This window comes from Pituophis catenifer, unplaced genomic scaffold (genome assembly GCF_029215685.1).
Source record: "Pituophis catenifer annectens isolate HBS135680 unplaced genomic scaffold, rPitCat1.0.hap2 SCAF_2, whole genome shotgun sequence".
Classification (NCBI taxonomy): Eukaryota; Metazoa; Chordata; class Lepidosauria; order Squamata; family Colubridae; genus Pituophis; species Pituophis catenifer.
The window spans coordinates 154,806,850-154,827,658 of NW_027256882.1; the positions used below are offsets into that span (position 1 = coordinate 154,806,850).

General features: G+C 37.2%; 1 protein-coding gene across 2 annotated transcripts in view; it reads right to left on the reverse strand.

Annotated features, from left to right (window-relative positions):
- Positions 1 to 20,809, reverse strand: part of DIP2B (disco interacting protein 2 homolog B) — a 201,469-nt gene that overhangs the window by 90,882 nt on the left and 89,778 nt on the right. For both annotated transcript variants that reach the window (XM_070937807.1, XM_070937804.1), the window contains exon 2: positions 17,956 to 18,027. In XM_070937807.1, the coding sequence (XP_070793908.1) occupies positions 17,956 to 18,027 (72 nt within the window). The remainder of the gene's footprint in view (positions 1 to 17,955; positions 18,028 to 20,809) is intronic.

Consider the following 20,809-nt stretch of genomic DNA (forward strand, 5'->3'; position numbering starts at 1 on the left):
GATCAAGGTGGGACCACTTCCCCCATCAGGATCCCAAAAAAGGCAACTGACCAATGTAACCAATGCCAACTCTCCCTTTTCTGGGGCTAGAGAAAAGACCAGAATTTCTGTTTTAATGTAGTCTTACAATAAAATAGATTTGTCATCTAATCGTGCTTCCTGTCTGGTTTATCTGTGAGGGCTGACATCAACCTTGCAATCTGAAGATACAAACATCCTGTCACCACTTTTAACTGTCTGATCAATTGGGATGGGATGGGGGGGTTCCTTTCAAAGTTTTTTTCTCTGACCATTGACTGACTGCAGGATTTTCCCTCTCTTTGTTCCATAGACAGCATCTCATCCTCTCTCTCATCCACAATTCCCTTCCGTTCCATGAGAGATTCCTAAGGCAAGGGGTGCACCAAACTTTCTGTAAATTAATAGCCATGACGCTATTTCCCCACCAACTGCACAAAGAAGCCAAGAGGAGCAAGGATCCAGCCCATAAGAAGCAGAGAACATCCTAGAGATATCCGATCAACCTCTTCAGGGGTCAGAGGTAAAAAGTACCAGTAATCCCTTGGGTAAAAAAGATGATACAGCCATTACCCAAGTCCCCAGAGCAAACTCTTTCTATAAAAAATTTTTTTTAAAAAAAAAAATACAATAATTGGTCACAGAACCAGGTGGGATCTCTTTATACTGATTCTTCTCAAAAGGGAATTAGTCATCCAAATATGGCTATGGGACAACAACTTGCTAATAAAAAATAAGGAAAAATAAATAAAGTCAGTTCATGTCTCTTATTAACACAGAAAATGAGGCCATATACCTTAGGTTTATCAGATTCAGTTTTTCTCCACTGACACATTCTATGCAAAATCTCTGTTGCTTCATCTCCCAGAAGATTTCAGTAAATGAGGATCCACCCAGGGTTGATCAACAGGGAGAGAGATTGATTTGGGAAGACTTCATCAAGAACCCAAGTCACTTCATACCGGCAACAATGAATCAGACCCTCACCAGATTCACCCACCAGATAATCAGCATATTCCAGAAACCATCCAAATTCATGTGGTACCTGGAGTGGATCATTAAAATGGCTCCAGCTCTGCAGAGGTCACAGTTAACTATCAATCGAATCTGGACCAAGAAATGATTTGAGTCATGACAGAAGTGTGATGGTAATTCTCTTCGTGTTTAGATCTGATATTCTGAAGCAAAATTCTAATATGTCAGTCTGTGTATGCTGAGGCTAAAGCCCCCAGGGTTAACCCCCGATTGCCTGGGCCCAACTGGAAACAGGACCTGTCACATGGAGGTCCCCAATACCAACAGACAGGTTTCCAAACTAGAAACCCATATCACTATCCTGATGGGCACTAGACACTTAGTGCACCAACAGCATCCCTAGGTCGTGTCTATAGTCAATTAAACACATAAACACCCACACTAAGCCACTGCAGGAACAATGATGACCAGAGATTAGATGTCCAGATAGTTCAGCACATAGACATAAACTCTAGTCCTGGCCTTGAGATTGATGTAAGAGATGAAACCACAGGTCTTGATAACAAATGCCAGGTCCACCACAACATCATGTAAACATATCTATCAGCAACACTTTTAAATCAAGGAGCACCAATAATCTGGCCATTCCCACACATATTAATTCTTACAAATTTAATTTTGTTTAAATTCAGGAATGGCATCAAATTGTAGCCCTTGGTACCATCCTTAAAAGGGCACAAAATAAACAAAGCAAGGAAAGCACATAGAGCAGGGCTTTTGGAATGATTTCCAACCCTTCTACCAGTAGTACCCAAAAAAAGGTGTTGGTAATTTATTTTGCATAATTAAATAACATCTCTGCGTCTGTGTTTGTACTTTCTCCCCAGGGTGAAGTCATATGTTGCCTCTGTGCATGCAAATATATATCAATGATGTTCTAATTAGAGCAGGTGCCTATACAGTGCAGTTATCTCCCCCCTCATGTTGTTTCTGTACTTGTGCTTATGTATTCCCTGGAAAATACAGGACATACTCTTCACTCTAGACTACCAAACAGAAGGAAGAGGACCCGGACAAAATTCCAAACTATTACCCAGTGGTGGGATTCAAACTTTTTTACTACCGGTTCTGTGGGCGTGGCTTGGTACTGGCAAATACCACCTCTGGCAGGCCCCAGAGTGGGGTGGGAATGGAGATTTTGCAGTATCCTTCCCCTGGATTGGGTTGGGAATGGAGATTTTGCAGTATCCTTCCCCTGGAGTGGGGTGGGAATGGAAATTTTGATGTATCCTTCCCCTGCCACGCCCACAGAACCGGTAGTTTAAAAAATTGAATTTCACCACTGGTCCTGGGTTTTGGACACATTCTATAAATCAGTCCATTTGAAGTACATTGATTCAAAAACTGTTACCTGTTTTATCCAACTAAAGGTTACAAACAATCAAACAGACATGAGAGTTTTAGTAGTAAATAGAACGTTTCTATGGATAGGTAGGGTCTTGGGTTCCTTTACATGTTTTCTTTACATTCTTTGGGATGGAAATAATAAAAATAACTGTCAATTAAAGTTATATTACTTTTGAGTCAATCCACTCAAGAAAAAGGTAAATTAGCAATGATAGAGAATATCCCTAGAGAAGATTAGATATAGTTACAGGGAACACTCAAAGGGGTAATAGGAAAAAAAATAAATTTTGCATGGAGAATGTTGTGTGTTTTACGTGATATTATTTTATCATGGCTAGTTGGTTTCTGAATCACTGGTGCACGTTTTGCCTCAAACATCTTTTTCATATGTGAGCCTCAGGTTTCAATTAATTTTTAATTTTGGAATGGAGATTATATCACAGTCTTGTACTTAAACACATATGAAAGTTTTTCATTTTTTTAACTTCAATGTCACATAAATATCACAGCAACCATTTTATAATTAGTCCACCCTTCTTCATGTGGTAGCCATTTTATGAGTCCACCAGGCCAATCATATTAGGAAGCTTTGAAACTGCTACTAATTACAAATTACTGAGTAATAATTATGAAATTCACTCATGCTCAGATCTAGCCTACTTTGACTTGCATTACTACCATATATAGAGCTAATTGGAGCTTCAATCTCCAAAAGGTGCCAGGTATTTTTCTTAATATACTGACAGTAAGCAATATATTCAATTGTTTTTTCCAACTGTTTATTCAAAGATCTAAAAACAACTGAATGCAGGTTCCCTTTTCTCTGCACCATAAAGCAAGGGCATTTATTTTTCCTGGCAGCCAAAAAACCTGAATAGGATAGTGACTCATAAACTGTCTCTTTATTCAAATACTGTTTGCACCTTTAAGAACATAAAAGGGCTAAGCAAGGTTTTGAGATTTGAGGTAGAGAGTGAGATGCCTTGTATTTATAGTAAAGTACATGATACTTCACTCCACTGTTCTCTGATAAAGCAAATGGGAGTCAATTAAACCTAGCAGATATTAGATGACTACTATTATTCTCTTTAGAATAATCTGGTTTGACCTGCAGTTTCTACCAGCAGGAAACTTTAAATATGCTTGGTCAAGATAGTGGTAAGATTTTTTTTTTTAGCAAAGAATTCATTGGTCTACTGGAAATTTAATGGTCATTAGATTTTGAAGAGGTCTGTAAAGATTCTCAGTCATCCAGATCATGGTTGACTCAAAGGTGCTTTTTCAGGAGGCAACTGGACTTTCTCCCCACCATTCAGTCAGAGCTGAAGAAGCATCTTGGATGAGAAGTGAAATGTCTTCAAAGAAAAAAAAAGTCCAGTTGCCTCCTGAAAAAGCATATTTGGGATAGACTTTGAGGAAATTTGAAGCATCATAAATAAAATGGCTGATGAAGTGAAGGCAGATACAAAAAAACAATGTGTGTTCACAAAAAACACATTCAGAAAGACACGTCTAAAGTAAGAAACTCAAAAAGTATGCATAAAAATTCAATAAGACTTCCATAATTACTACTTGTTCAATAGCAAAGCAAGGTTCCTTTATAACAGAACTGGACAACCTGTGCCATGTGCACATTGCTGAACTGCAGCTCTTAGCAACCCTTATCATTAGCTAAGCAAACTAGAACAGCTGGGAGATGTAGTTTAAGAACATCTGGCCTACAAGAAGCTATTATCGTGTTTCTCCAAAAAGAAGGCCAGGTCTTATTTTCTTTTAACCCCTGAAAAAACGGCTAGGCCTTCTTTTTGGAGGGTTCTAATTATTGACTCACCTTGCAGCGGTGACACCGACAGCCCCACCCATCAGGAGCCCGCTGCTGGGGGCCCCCCTTTTTTTTGCATAAAAATTTTTATTTTTATTTCTCATAAACATATTTAAGTGTACAGTCTCCTATCCATCATTAATCATTGATCATTCATCTTATCCTTTAACTTTCATTTTTATTTGTTCGGAGCTGTTCTTTTACCATTTCCTCTTTTTTGTTTTACCACAACCTTTCCTCTTCTTCTTCCCTCCTCTTTCTTCTTGTCCCTTTCTACTCTCTTCATTCCTCCCCTTCCACTTCCCCTCCTGTTCCCCCGGTCCTCTCTTCTTCCTCTTTTTCTATTCCTCTCGCCTACTCTTCTTTCTCCTCCCTTTTCTTCCTCTCCTTCTCCCTCTCTTCTATCCCTCTCTCTCCTTTCCTCTCTTCTCCCCTCCTTCCCTCTCTCTATTCCTCTCTCCTTTCCCACTCCTTTGTTGTATCCATTTTCAATTTAATCTAGAATGGTATTCGAGCAGCCCCGATTTTCCATTTACATATATCTTCATTTCATTTTTTTTTTGTTTAATAATTATATCTGTTTTACCATTTATTACACTTCTATAGTAACTCTTTTTCTCTTGCCCCTTCCTCCTTTTCCATTTTCCCTTGGCGTCATCTGAGTGTCTATTCTTTTTATTGTCTTTTCTCTTATTTATCTTTTCCCTAGCCATTCCTCTATCTTTATTTATATTTCTTTTCTAACCAATCATAAAAACATCCCCATGTCTTGAAATACATTGATTCCTCTTTATCTTTTATTCTCAATGTTAATCTATTCATTTCTGCACATTCTAAGATTTTCTTTATTATCTCTCCTTCCGACGGGATTTTGTCTGCTTTCCAGTTTTTTGCAAATACTATTCTAGCTGCTGTTATTATGTGAATTATCAAATAATCTTCTTCGCTATATTTCTCCAGTATTATTCCCAATAAGAATATCTCTGGTCTTAACTCTATTCATTGCTGTAGCATTTCCTCTAACCATATCTATATTTTAACCCAATAATTCTTTGCTTCTTTACATGTCCTGCTGGCCCACTTCTCCTGCGGCTACTTGCCACCACTCTCACGGATCGCCCTGGCCTCCATTTTGCCTTCAGATGCCTGCCAGAAGGCATCTGCAGCCGATAACAGAGCTCTGGATCGATGCGTGTGAGTGGTGGCAAGTGGCTGCAGAAGAAGGAGAGGCAAGTGTCGGGGTGTGCAAGGACAGGTAAGTAGGGCAGCTCCATCACCATCACTCATCCCCACCCTAGCTTATTTTTTACCTGTGTGCCTCACCCCACCGCCTGCACCCCGGGGTGGGTGGGATCTTAATTAGGGCTAATTTTGTGGGTGGGGCTTAATTTGATTGCATGCACTCAAAAATGTGATAGGGCTTCTTTTCAAGGTGGGTCGTCTTTTTGGAGAAACACGGTATCACTTTACTATACTGTAAGTTAAAAAATTGGTATTGATTTTCTAGAAGCAGGTATAATACAACAATGTCCGAATTCTGTGTCTGCAGGCATTTGAATTCTATGGTCTCTATTTTACAAAAAAGAACAATGATTCAAAGATAACCATATAGCATCCTCAAAATTAGTGCACCACAGATTTAGACATTTGGGATCTCTAAAAGTCTACTTATTCCAAACATACCCATAACAAATATCACGTAGCATAAAAACGTGGACTGTGTAAACAGCACCCTTCGTTTTCACCATGTATGATGCTTGGGGTCCAAAACTTACACAAGCATGTATTATATACATAAGAGGAATGAATCTACTAAGATGCATGAAGTGTATATTTAAAAGGCATTCATTTGATATTTAGGATCATCAAAAGTAATTTTTTGTTGTCTTCTTGTGCGTGGGATTGTTTTATTTTGGAATTATTGCTGAATCATGCACACTGGATTCCTTTGAGTTTGCTGTAATTTCAGAAAATAAAACACACACACACAATTCAATGACATTAACTTGCAGATTGATTCACCCGCTGTTGAAAAAGGAGAAAAATAAATAGATCTTAATTTGGACTCCCAAAGTGTGGAAGTAGTGAGCAGGAAAAAAAACCAAAAAACAAATGACTAGTTTCATTATATCAAAGGCCAACTTTTCTAAATTATATTTATTGTTTAAAAGCCCAGTTATCCCAGGAGCAAATATCAAAACTACTTCCACCAGTAAAATAATTTTAAACAGAATAAGATGCTATTCTAAGAATTGTATTTTTCGTTTTTTTACAAAACACTAAAGCAGTATTTCTATATTCTACCACTAGGGGGCAGAGTTGCAAACCAAGGTATAAACTTGCACCAGCAAATCCAATTAAAAAAATTCCGAACAGCATTTTGCCAAGTTGCAACCAAAAAGTAGCTTCCTAGAAGCAACCACAATAGCCATGGTTCCTGCTCACACTTGAAGACATCATTATCTTCTACAAAAGGTTGTTTAACACAGGTTTATCGGTATTAGTGTTATCGTTAATAAAGTTGTGCTATTTTTTTAAAAAAAATTAGGGCACCATAAGAGAAGGCAGGAATTAAGCAGAACTATGAGTAGTCTAATGGCTAAGATTTTAATTATATTATATTTTCCTCTTTAATATATTTTATTAATTATATAATTATACTAGTGTTGCCTCACCATCTTGTGACTAACGCCTACTATACAAAGACAACATTCTGCAAAAAACATCAGACAAGTTATCAATCTGATGCTAGTCGTACTGAACCTTAGCGCTGCCTTTGTTTGATTAAAGCCAAGTCACTGAAATGCTTGATTTGCCAACGTGATAATTACAGGAATTATAGTAAAAAAATGAAATCTTGAAAGGAATACCTCAAAATTCAAAGAGTTCATATGTATTTGCTACATTGATTGTTTTCAATCACCAACACATCCAGCTAGCAACAGTGCTAGTAAAGAGATTTGCATGCTTTTAAATGCAGCATTTGAAGGATGACAATGTCCTTTGTCTAGAACAAATATCTCTCAAACAGCCATAAAGCTTAATGAATGCCCCTTGTTTGTTTTGTTTGCTGCAAGTCTGCCTAACCATGTGGGTTTTTTTTAAACTCCCTTTGCATTTAACCCTTTTTCCTAGTTTACAATGATTCAGTTTTATCTTAACATCAAATCACGTTTTAAGTAGAAACCTACAATTAATATTTCATTAATAAAAATACAATGCTTGTACCAAAGGAAAATCCTTTATAAATAAAGCTCTTAGATCCATATTTTATTCCTTATTTATTTACTATTTCACTGTATTTTTACTACTTCGATATATAATAAATAGCATTCTGAAATTCATGATTCTGAGAAGCTAACAAGAATTAAAAACAATACTTTGTTTTTGGTATCCTAAATTATTAGATTGGAAGATCAGCAGAATGGTTTAGTTGATAAATAAGCAAAATTTAGGGAGGGCGGATCTACAATGGATCAATGTGCCATTTTACAATTCCTAAGAGAGAAATACATACATGAGCAATACTGCCTCTTTTAGATTATAGATATAGATTATCTTCAATGAATTAAGCCATCAATTCTATTCCAAAGGATTGAATCCAGTAGAAACTGTCCCTCATTTCTAATGACCAGGGATTACTCTTTCTAATTAGGCTGCTATACCTTTGAAAGATCTGAACAATGTCCAGGTTAAGGACAGAGTACCCTGAAGAAAATCTATAGTTGTGATTGCTGAGAGTCAACACTGACTTGAGGGCACATAATCAATAAATTATAACAAAATCAAGATAAAGTCACCCAAATTAAATGCTATAGAACTGCCCACCCTATTGGAGACATTCCAATCTACCTATCCAACCCTGAAAAAGGGTTGTACTTTAGCTTCCTTATCATTTAATATCTATGTGAATTCATAGTAACTACCTTATCCAGAAAGGAATTCCACCTTTCTAAACTCAGTGACAAGTATTTGACAGTTCTGTTGTATGTCAACGATGGAGCAATTCTTTTGCTCACACAGGTGCACTTTCTGCAGGCCTTAGAAAAATACTCTTATGAAAGAAGGGCTTACAATCAATTGCTCTAAGACCAAAATTATGCTTTTCTGAGGAAGATCTAGTCACCGCAAACATCAGTAGAAAATTGGAAATAATAAAATTATTTTTTTTAATAAAACAGCATAATTTTTCAAATTACAAAGCTTGCCAAAGCCAACAACAGTACTAAGGCAATTTGGACTTTTTTCATTTCAAAAGAGGGAGATACATTCCTACCGCCATCAAGGTTTTCAAAGGTAACACTACTTCCCAAATACTGTACGGTGCATAGCTACTATGGTTCAAAACCCTTAGATGCTTTTCAGTCTAGGTAGTATTCTTCTGCTTCCCATACTATGTTTTGAATGCTTTAATCTAAAGTTTAAACTCCAGTTTAAACTCCTGTTTTCCAAACGTTCATTTGCCCCATTAATTCTCCTTGGTAACTTCTCATCATGATGAAAGGGGGGTAAAAAATATTCACAGACTTGTCTTATTGTGGCCTTTTTACCTACTTTCTGCTGCTCCTAAACCTAGAGAAAGCTGCAGCTGAAACCCTTCAAGTGTCGTTGACATCACACCCCAGACAGGTTTGAATGCTAAAGCCAACTTTTTGAGAGGGAGGGAGGTGGTGTTCTGAAGTGGAAACTTTTTAATAGCCACAGGGTACATTATCCAACCTTGTTTGCCCAGCATGCTGTGGAGCCATTTCTTGGGCTTGTCTGAATGCCTTGCCCTCAGCAGCACCAGATGGGAGATACAGCAGGATCCTAATCGGAGAGAAAGGTCATCCCACTGGTCAGAAAGAACCAGAGACTTTATTGTGTGCCTTTTTCCACTGCCTTTTCTATACCAATTTAACAGCAGCCATTCCCTTAGCCTCCTCCATAAAAACCCCAAACTTGAATAAATTCGTTTCCTATTTGCTCCTCCATTTCTCTCTGCAGCAATTTCCCAAAGATGTCACAGCAGTGGCTTTCCCTTTTCTCTTATTGCATTTCTGTTTTATAAGTTTTGTGCTGTTTTACTACATTTCATTGAATGTTCTCCTTTTTTTTGTATTTTAATTTTTTTTTTAGCTTTCACATGACTTGCATTTTGTTGTTTTTGTGCATTGCTTCTGAGGGTTTTTTTTTTTTCCTGTGCTGGTTGCTAACCATTATTTTAAAAAGAAATTTGATTTCTGGCATAGAACATTAAAATTTTTTAATATTAATAAAACATTAACTAAACTATTAATAATCTCATTTTCAGAAATAAGAAAAAAGGCAAAGAAGCTGTGGTGAGCATAAATCTGAATCTAGGACATCTGCTATTAACCAAGGAAATGATAAACATCAGTAGCATTAATTAACAGCAGAAGAAAGGAAATATTATAAGGAAACTGGAAACACTTCCCCAAAGGTATTGGGTTTTGAAAAAATATTTTAAAGAAAGGAAATGGAATATTAAAGGGAAGGTAGTCTACAGCATAAACTACATTCTCCCACGTGAAATAAGGAGGGTTATTATAAGCAAAGAGGGAAAAAGAAAAACATCTGAAACTACAGTTAAGTCTTCAATTTACACCTATTCATTGAATGATGGTTCAAAGTTATGATGGCCCAGGGTGGATAAAAATCAGATTTTTTAAAAATTTAAATCGGTTTTTTATTTATTTAAATCAGATTTTTTTAATTTTTATCAAATTTATTTTAATAAAAAACTTTTGGGGTAAAAATCTATCGTAAGATAGTTTTCTATTTAAGAGACATAAATAATTTAGTTTATTCAGCATGAAATGGAGCTTAGTTATGTAGCATGAGGCTGTATATTCTGCAACACTGGGACTATCGGTGAGTCAGCAGTAGGTCAAAGGAGTAGCAGAGATGACAGTTGCTCTTTAAAAATTATGATTTAAATCGAGTTGATTTAAATCAAGCCTTTTTACTAGTGATTTAAATGATGATTTAAATCAACTCGATTTAAATCAAATCCACCCTGTGATGGCCTCAGAAAAAATTATTTATAATCTGTCCTCCCAATTGCCACTGTTTTGCACCACCCCCACAGTCATGTGATCACAACTCAGGCGCCTGACCACCAACTTGCATTTACAACTGGTTCCACCACTCTGCATTCAAATGAACATTATTTGCAATCTTTACAGCTGGTTTCCAGCAAAACATCAATTGGGAAAGTTGGATTTGCTTAACGACCATGTGATTTTGCTTAACAGTTCTACAATTTGCTTAAAAGACTGCGGTAAAAATGGTTGTAAAATTGGGTCCAGTCATGTGATAACTTGATTTATGACCGTTTCATTTTACAATGGAAATTTTGGGCCCAATTATGGTCATACGTCAAGGACTGCCTGTAGTATATGTATTAAAATGAAAGCAAGTAAAAGTAGAAATTAAAATAGATCCTAACAATTGGAGAAAATAATACAATGGTAATGTACTTGTACATGCTTAACCTGCACTGGTTTCAGTGAAAAGGGATACTCAGATTATTATTTACCACAGAGATGGGAGCAGAGACCTATGTAACAATCAAAGGAAGTTGGTTGTTTTTATGAGAAAAAAAGAAAACAAATTATCTTGCAAACTGCAGAGAAAGGTTTGAAAAGAAGTTGTACATGATATGAAGAATCTCATCAATATTTCTTTTATCTTTTAAAGGTTTTCCTTACAATGTTAAAAATAAAAGAAATACATTTGCATGTTAAAAATAAACATGTGAATATATAGTCATTGACAATTTCTAAGGATATTCTACTGATAATAGAGATGGAATTGACCTAATAACTGAACTTTTTTTCTAAAATTGCAAATGAGCAATTGAATAGAAAATCTGAAGTGATGGAATAAATCTGCACAAGAAGGAAGAGTTTGGATATAAATGTAACAAAGAAAGCAATCAGAATAGAAAAACAAAACAGAAGAAAAATTAAAGAACAGAAAATGAGCAGAACAATTTCCTACAATCCCAAGAATGTTTCTGGATTATTTACAAGAAATGTATCATTTCTTCACAAAAGTTAATTATGCAGCACCATATAAAAGATATGCCATTTGTAATATAATTCTTATGCTTATGGGTAAAACAAGTAAACACACAGTACATAGAAGTTCAGTTTTGATGACCAGAAGGAAACTTTACTATGACAGTTGCGTCTGTTTTGAAAATGCTGAAGGAAGCATATCTTAACATACAGGATCTCCATTATAGTAAACACAGGTTTACTCAACTTGTGTTGAGTAAACTCAACTTGTAAGTTCTCAACTTACAACTGTTCATTCAGTGACTATTTGAAGTTACTATGATACTGAAAAAAGTGACTTATCACAGTTTTTCACACTTATGATCATTGCAGCATCTCCATGGTCATGCGATCAAAATTTAGATGCTTGGCAATTGATTTCTGCTGATTTGTGACTGTAAAAAAAATTGATTGATTGGTAACTGATTTGTATTTATGAAGGTTGCAGTGTCTCAGGATCATGTGATTACCATTTGTAACCTTCTGACAAGCAAAGTCAATGAGGAAGCCAAATTCACTTAACCACCATGTTACTAATTTAACAACTACGGTGATTCGCTTAATAACCGTGGCAAGAAAGATTGTAAAATGAGGCAAAATTCACTAACCACTGTCTCACTACATGTATTGGTGTCATACATTCTTCTTCTGGATAGTCAGTTTGCTATAGTCCTAGGTTTTGGCTAGGTTTCTCCTACTTTAATTGAATGGTCACATTTTAAGCAAATATAGTTATGATTACATTACAAGCTGAACACAGTTAAATGAAATAGGCTGATATTTCATGGGCTATCCCTGTTTTATTTAAATAAGGCAGACACCTAAATTCCACTGATGCTTTTCTTAAAGTGGATTCATACGCTCCACCTTCAGTGTCATCACTTCTCAACATGTACCATTTCAGATTTATTGGACATTAGTCTTCCAGCCACATCACACACTTAGTATATTATCCATAGGTTGCAAGATGATAAAGAAAACTCTAAAATTGCAGAAATAGACTTGAAGAATTGTAAAATAAAACTACTAAACTAGGGCAAGAAGCAACTGATGAAAAACATACTCAGATTTTTTTTATGGAAAAAAATCTTGGCATGAAGTTAAGAACATAAATTTCTCTGATATGGTTCAGTCGTTTTAACCAACATACTGTCCACTCAGCAGAGTTTATACTGCAAGGAAATTTTTGTACAAACAGTTGTACAAATAGTTTCTATGGGGAAAATAGTTACCCTGAGTTTTGATGGGCAAAATAACATATTCATATATGCCTATACAGCTGCAGAAAGAAGAAGTGCATTCCATATGGACTGATACAATAAGACGTACATTTGTTGCTACTTTTAAGTATACAACAGTATACTGAATATATTACAGTACAGCAGTAAAAGTTATAATAAACTATCAAATTAAATGTTAATATACAGATTGATTATAGTTTATGCTACAGACCCCCAAGATGTGAAGGAATTTAGAAGAAATGGAAAAGGCAAAATAAATTTAAAATATTGTTGGGTACTGAATTTAGTTCATCCGTGTTTTTCTTTTTATTGAGAATCTGGAAAACAAAGACAAGATTAGTCTTTTCAGTTCTGAAACTCTTCCTTCTTGCTCCATCACTTTAATTTTTCTATTCATTTGCCTTCTTTGCAATTTTAGAAAAAGATTCAGTTATTAGATCAATTTAAATGTATTCTGCTGATTTCTGAATTGCCTATTTTTATATATAAAATAATTTTAAAATGCAAACACTTGATTTTAACTTTTAAAATTATTATTTGTTGAAGAAAGCTAAAGTGTGATTAAATAGCTTTAATATAATCTAAAAATTTCACATTTTTATAGTAGAAATATTTTCCAAACATAAACAACTAGTTGACCTGGAATTGGAAGTCTGCCCATCCATCCATTTATTTGTATGCAAGTCTAGTTCAGTTCTATTAATCTATTGTTTTATTAAGATCTGAAAAATGTCCCACTTATTGCTTTATATAGCATATACCATTTCAATAATGAACGTGCTTTTATTAGAAATGGTTGTACAATCTACCTGCCTAGTGAGTATATTATAATTTAAATTGATCAGTTGTAAATCAAATCCACGTTGCTAAAATTTTCAAATCAAAAACATATAACATCACGTTACAATAGATACATTTTTGTATAGCTTTTGCATAGGTTAATAACAGAAAATTCTGAATTTTTAACATACAGATTAATAAAAAACAATTATTATTTACAGAACATGTTATATTAATTTAACTCTCATGAAAGCCAATTTAACTTTGAGGGCTCCAGCCCCAAAGATTTAGCATTATGACTTGAAGGATTGGGTATTATTTTTTTACTGGCCCACTTTTGAAGACAGAATGCAGAAATAATCAAGAATTACCATCATCACACATTTTCTGGGAATTATCTGAAAACTGTAAAGCGTTCTAATAAAGTGAACACAAGCATCATCCATATTTTAAAAAAAAAAATACCGGATGTTTTGTTATTTTAAGCTATGGATGTCGGGAGCAACACCACAGATTTGAAAGTTAAACTAAGAATGTCATTCTTCATCTACAATCTGTTCTAATTGAAATAAACAAATTTACCATCAGGTATTCTTGCAAAAGGCCCAACTGAGCTAGAAAGGTACAGAACAGCTTAGAAAAGTGAACAATCCTCCTCTTTGGAAGTCCCAAGGTATCAAGTATGGATCTTTTAGCAAAGATGTTACTTATTTCACAAGAAAAAAAAATAATTTTACTTATGTGAATTAAGACACTAAAATACTCCTGTATGAATATGATCGTTTTCCCCATGCGTTTTTTTAAAAAAACCAACTGGCTGCATCAAAATAAATTTATTTTCAGTACCTTCGGGCATTAACGGGAGTAGGTCAGACACACCCAATTCCCATGGAAAGCAACATGCAATGCTTATCTCTATGCATACATCCCTAAAATTTCTGGTTTCATTTCATCTGCCCGTTATTTTAATGAACGAGCTTCAATATAACCTCAGATTTTTTTTTTCCTTTACAAGTTTCAGAAGCAAACTGACTCAGCATCAAGAAGCATAAACCTTAAGTTTCCTTTTTAAGGAGCTTTGTTGTTATTTAGAGTCGGTGAAAAGGACTACTTTCAAGCTAAAGTCCAAAAGTTTTAACTTGTTAAAACCTGAAATACATATGCTAGGATATTTTGAAAATACATCTTTGTGTCATAAAATAACATTAAAACTGCAAAGCTCTTTCTTCTGTTGATGAAAGTAATGATGATACTTGCCAGCTCAAATATATGCCAACAAAGCAAAATTAATTCTTCTAAGGTACTGACACTCAGTCCCTTCAACTCTTCCTCTCCTTCATTTAAATCTCTCCGATAGCTAATTGCAGTATGAAATTGGTATGGTATATCCAATTCCCTCCCACATCAAATGGCCTCAGTACATTCTTAAAACTTACTGTGACTTAAAAAAAAAGTATCAATACTGCAATTATTTTTATTAAGTAGTCTTTTGCTATTTTTTTCTGGTTTTTTATAGCCATAACAGTTATTGTTATGACTAATGAACTAATAATCTTTCATTATATCTAGAATACTGTGAATAGAATACTTCTTTATTTCCCACTGGCTCTACTTCTTTCATTTTTTAATGTATATGGTTGTTTTAAAACTATATCATGCATACATTTCTATACAAGTTATTCTAAGAGGGTATTTTAGCATACATTGCATTCATTATTTTATCATCTTAGCCCACATTAGTCGATTAGGCTGAAAGACAATGAGAAGAGCTATCTGTCTCTATCCGTCCAGCTATCTATCCACCCACCCCCTCATACCACAGGATGTGATGTGATTAGCTCCATACTATTGTATTTGTTTTGTTGTGGAAGGGAATGGTCCCTGCAGCCTTAAAGGAAGCAATGATGCATCCCCTCCTCAAGAGGCCTTTGTTGGACCCAATGTGCTGGACAATTTTTGTCCTGTTTCCAGCCTTTCCTTTTTAGGAAAGGTGACCAATGAGATGGTTGGGCTGTGAGTAAAGAGGGCCCTGGAGGAAACTGATTATCTGGAGCCCTTTCAGTCAGGTTTCAGACCTAGACATAGCACTGAGTCAGCAATAACTGCATTTGTTGATGACCTTTGGAGGAACTACATGTATAGTACAGTGGTTTTTTTTCTGGGGATTAGGAATGGGCAGTAAAGTTTTGTGGTGGTTGTCCTTTTTCTGTGGTTGAGTCGGTTAAGTCTGAAACCCCTAAAGAATAGGGTACCTCAAGGATTTACCTCACGCTCTTCTGTTTAATACTATTTGTGGCCAGTTTGGGATCAGGCATTATCAATATGAAGATGCATATCTGAACTGCAGACTACCTGGACAATGCACTGCAGACTACCTGGACAATGCACTGCAGACTACCTGGACAATGCACTCAAAATCTTGTTTGCGTGTTTGGAGGCTATGAGGCAGTGGTGGGTTTGTATCAGTTTGCCCTGCTTCGGGTGAACCGGTAGCGGTGGCAGGAGGCTCCGCCCACCTGCCCGGACATCTCTGCACATGTGCAGCAGCAGCATGCCCATGCTGAAATTGAAACCCACTACTGCTATGAGGCCCTAGATGGGGAAAAATAGATTCAAGCTCAAATTTGACAGAACTGAATGGTTGTTTTAGACCCTCCCCGGAACCAGGGACAATTCATCTTTCATCCTAAATAGGATAACATTTCCCCCTTTAGGACTGCACAATTTGAGGGTCTTCCTGGACACACAGATTTTATTTATTTATTTATTTATTTATTTTATTTTATTTGTATACCGCCCTTCTCCCAGAAGGGACTCAGGGCGGTGAACAGCCAAAATTAAAAAACATACAAATGCAAAAGTTAAGATAATTAAAAGAATTAAATCATTGGCTACCCAAATTTAAAACCCCAAATCCATAAAATTTAAAATCCCAATTTAAAAAACCATTTAGGCTAGGCCGGCTTGATGAAATAAAAACGTCTTCAGGGCTTTACGGAAGGTCCGGAGGTCCGGGATCAATCGTATTCCAGGAGGCAGCTCATTCCACAGGGCGGGTGCCCCCACAGAGAAGGCTCACCCCCTGGGGGCCGCCAGCCGACATTGCCTGACCGACGGCACCCCGAGGAGGCCCTCTCTGTGAGAGCGTATTGGCCGGTGGGAGGTTATCGGTAGCAGCAGGCGGTCTCGCAAATACCCTGGCCCTAAGCCATGGAGCGCTTTAAAGATGAGAACCAACACCTTAAAGCGCACCCGGAAGACCACCGGGAGCCAATGCAGCTCGCGCAGGAGAGGTGTTACGTGGGAGCGCCACGTCGCTCCCATAATCACCCGCGCGGCCGCATTCTGCACCAGCTGGAGCCTCCGGGTGCTCCTCAGGGGGAGCCCCATGTAGAGAGCGTTACAGTAGTCCAGGCGTGACGTAACCAAGGCATGAGTGACTGTGCACAAGGAGTCCCGATCCAGAAAGGGGCGCAACTGGCGTATCAGGCGAACCTGATAAAAAGCCCCCCTGGCCACGGCCGTCATATGCTCTTCTAAAGACAGCCGTGTGTCCAGGAGGACGCCCAAGTTGCGAGCCCCCTCTGTGGGGGTCAGTGACTCGCCCCCAATAGCCAGCGATGGCACCAGCTGGCTATACCGGGACGCCGGCATCCACAGCCACTCGGTCTTGGAAGGGTTAAGCCGAAGCCTGTTCCTCCCCATCCAGACCCGCACGGCCTCCAGACCCTGGGACATCACTTCGAGGGCATCATTGGGGTGGTCTGGGGTGGAAATGTACAGCTGAGTGTCATCAGCGTACAGATGGCAGATTTGAGGAGCAGATGGCAACTGAGGTAACAAAGTATTTACTCAGCTTCATTCTTGTGAACCAATTTCATGTCTATCTGGATCAGAAAGTTTTTCAGACACTGACTTGTGATTTGGTCACCTCATGCATTGATTTTTGCAATGCCTTCTATATGAGGCTGTCCTTGAATGAAACTGCAGCTAGTCCAGAATGCAGCTGCATAATTAATTATTGACATGTCATATCATATCCATGTAGCAGTCTTGCTTTGTGAGCTGCATGGTTACCACTAGACTTAAGAAATGCAATTAATGTTACGGTTTTTATTGCCTATAATATAGAGAATGTGATTAAGATCACCTGTTTTCTAAAGTATCTTCCTAGTCAGTATGACTGGGCAGAGTAGGGATGTTCCAGGTCATTCATTAAACACTACTATCTTATGGGACACAGGAAGTGTAACTTTTCTTTGCAGACTATGCCCTATGGAACACTAACTCCCAAGGTTTGTCTGGCTTCCATCCTGACTGTATTTAAAAGAGCCCTAAAAATCTATGTCTTCCCCTAGTTGTTGGATTGGAGCGAGTGATCGGTTGCCTGTATTTTACTCTTTAGAATGTTTTTTTCTAGATGTTTTTGGTTTTTAAATCAGTATTTTCTTACTCTTTTTTTTTTTTTTGGTATGCTATCCGGGATTATCAAAGAGTTGGGCAGGCATGTAAATTTAATAAAATAAAATATCTAAATAATCAAGTATGCAATGATATCATAACACACTACCTTTTGACATACTTATGACTTATAATAGCCCAACTAATAATATTCTTAAGAGCAACTCAAGCATCACAAAAGGCCTACCTTGAGTCTGTGGGAAATATGGAGCCAACAATTTCGCCCTTTTCTTCTCATAGCCCTTCTGGGTAATATCTCCTAAAAAATATAAGGTAGCAAAATGTCAGATGTAACGTATCATAAATGCAGGTTAGGCTATTTAAAGTTACTATATGTACATTTGCAGCTATGGTCAACTGAACCAGCTTTTTGATCTACCACCAAACAGTATTATTCAAGCCATTAGATCAAAATGATATGATTACAAACCCTTCTAAAAACCATTATTGGTATTCCACACCACTTAAACTATCATAAACTTTGCATATTTTTCATCTGTTTTAACATGATCTATTTTTAACATTGCTCATGACTATTAATTTATTCAAAGCAAGCTGGATGGCAGTAACAAGCCTTGGGAGTCGTTATATAATATACCAGTGATGGCTAACCTTTTTGCCATCGAGTGCCAAAAGTGGGGGGAGTGCGGGGGGGTAGCGCATGTGTGTGCCCGCACCCATAATTCTATGTGCCCCGTCCTATGCACATGTGTGTGCCCCCCCCGAACTCCCCCCACTTTTGGCATGCAATGGTACGGTGGGCCACCAGACTTCAAGTGGGACTGGAAGTCAGAAAACAGGCTGTTTCTGGCCTCTGGAGGGTCTCTGGAGGGATGGGGAATGCCATTTTCGCCCTCCCCGGGATTCTAGAAAGGCTCTGGAGCCTGGGGAGAGCGAAAAATAGGCCTTCCGGTCCCACCTGAAGTCGGGAAACAGGCTGTTTCTGGCCTCTGGAGGACTTCCAGGGAGGGTGGGGAAGGCCGTTTTCGCCCTCCTCAGGCTCCTAGAAAGGCTCTGGAGCCTGGGGAGAGTGAAAAACGAGCCTTCCTCACCACCACCCCCAGAGGCCAGAAACTGTGTTTCCTGACTTCCGGTGGGCCCAGAAAACCTGAAAGTCAGCTGGCCAGGACACACATGCGTGCCAGAGCTCAGCTCGTGTGCTCACCAATATGGCTCCGCATGCCACCTATGGTGGCATGTGCCATAGGTTTGCCATCATGGTAATATACACTAAAGACAAAGTAATATAGAAAATAGGTTACATGATGATTAATTTATGATGATGATTAATTTATTAAATAAAGCTCTATGACACTGATCTATTTGATATGCAGAAAGAACCATATGGCTGTTCTTTTTTCATTCTAAATTTATATTTTATCTGAATGTGTCAGTTCTTTAAGAAAGGCCAAATCCTTCACAAGGCTACATTATTACTTCAGGCTGTGCAAACAGCATGACAGAGATTCTCTTATCTCCCTCACCCCTTTTTATACTAAAAGAATCGAGACAGAGAAATTTTGAGCTTCTTCCTCGACTCCCTCCTCCCTTTCAGAACCAAGCTGATGTTTACTTAATGGCGGTTGGATACTTTCTTCAAGGTCATCTTTGCATTCCTTTACAGAATGGCAAGAAAAAAAATGTTGAAATATGAAAGGATTAAAATAGAGCACAAAAAACATTAAGTTCAGAAACAACTGAAGTGCTTTTGTAGATTTGTCATCACCATTTTGTAACTGTACCACCAAAAGATTATTTGTGAACCATCCAGTATAGAGGAGAGATTTGAGCATGGACATCAGTCTAACGGAAACTGAATCTAAATACCGAAACTTATGGCCAAGATATTGCTTCTATAGTCTTTTTGGTGTAACAATATTATATTGACACTGCTGAATAAAAACCCAAGTTCCAAAAAGAAGTAGAGTACAAATCGGTAATAAATTAGGATTCTAGTCTAAGACATAAATTCATAAATGAACTTTGCCTTTGACTTGTGGTTTGTTGCAAATAAAAATAAACTTTGGGATGGGTCTGCCTCATACTATGCCGAAGCACCACCACAGCAAGTCTTTCTGCTGTTATGTAAATCTACATAAATATTATTTTATAGTACAGTGTAAGTATAGATTTTATACTACATTTCACAGGTACTTTTTTATTTATTGAAGTATTTAAAAACTATATACTCAGATCTTTGGAAACATTATAATCCATAAAATAGAAGAAAATAATGATGCACGATTAAAATACTTTAAAAGATTAAAACAATTTCCATAATAAGTAGTGAAGCATTAATTTTCCTCAAGGGACAATAGAGAAAAAAACAAAATGTAGTTGTTGACACATGAAATAGTAAAAAGAGGACCTCACCTGGAACTGAACAGTAAACACACCCTAGTCTCCAGGATAAGGGCATTCTGATGTTAAACACCTCCATCGGGAGGGCCTTGTTCCTATGTAACCATATAATACACTTTCAAGCTTTGGGGCGAATACATTACTGATAGAAATGTTGTTGTATTGGAGGCTTAAGCAGTTTAAGGCCTTAAATGGCAAAACTAGTGAACTCCAGCACAGGAATTATCTTCTAAAGACCCTTCTAATCATTATCTCCTGTAATTCTTAAAACTTAATTTACTTGGTAGCTGCAGTCACTGCAATTCCTCTAGCCTTAGTGTTACATATTCTAGATAGCAACCTCAAGGCAGCATTTAGTGCTGCTTTGAAGTCATCTTCAAGGACAGGGCTTGAGGCCACATCAGTATCCTTGGGGAGGCTAACAAGCATAACGTAAATCAAGGAAGCAGGACTCAGAAAAGTTATCTTTAATCTTCCTCCAGATCTATTGAACTACAACGTTCAGCATACACAGTCTGATTATTATGATTTTACACTTTGAGGTCAAGCCATTATAGTATAGTATGTTGAAGGCTGCGTCAAAAAAAACACAAGTGAACCATGTCTAATTAGATTGTTTTTGTTTCTATTTTAAATTTTACTTTCTCCTCTAGAATTTAAATAACTACAAAACATTGCTA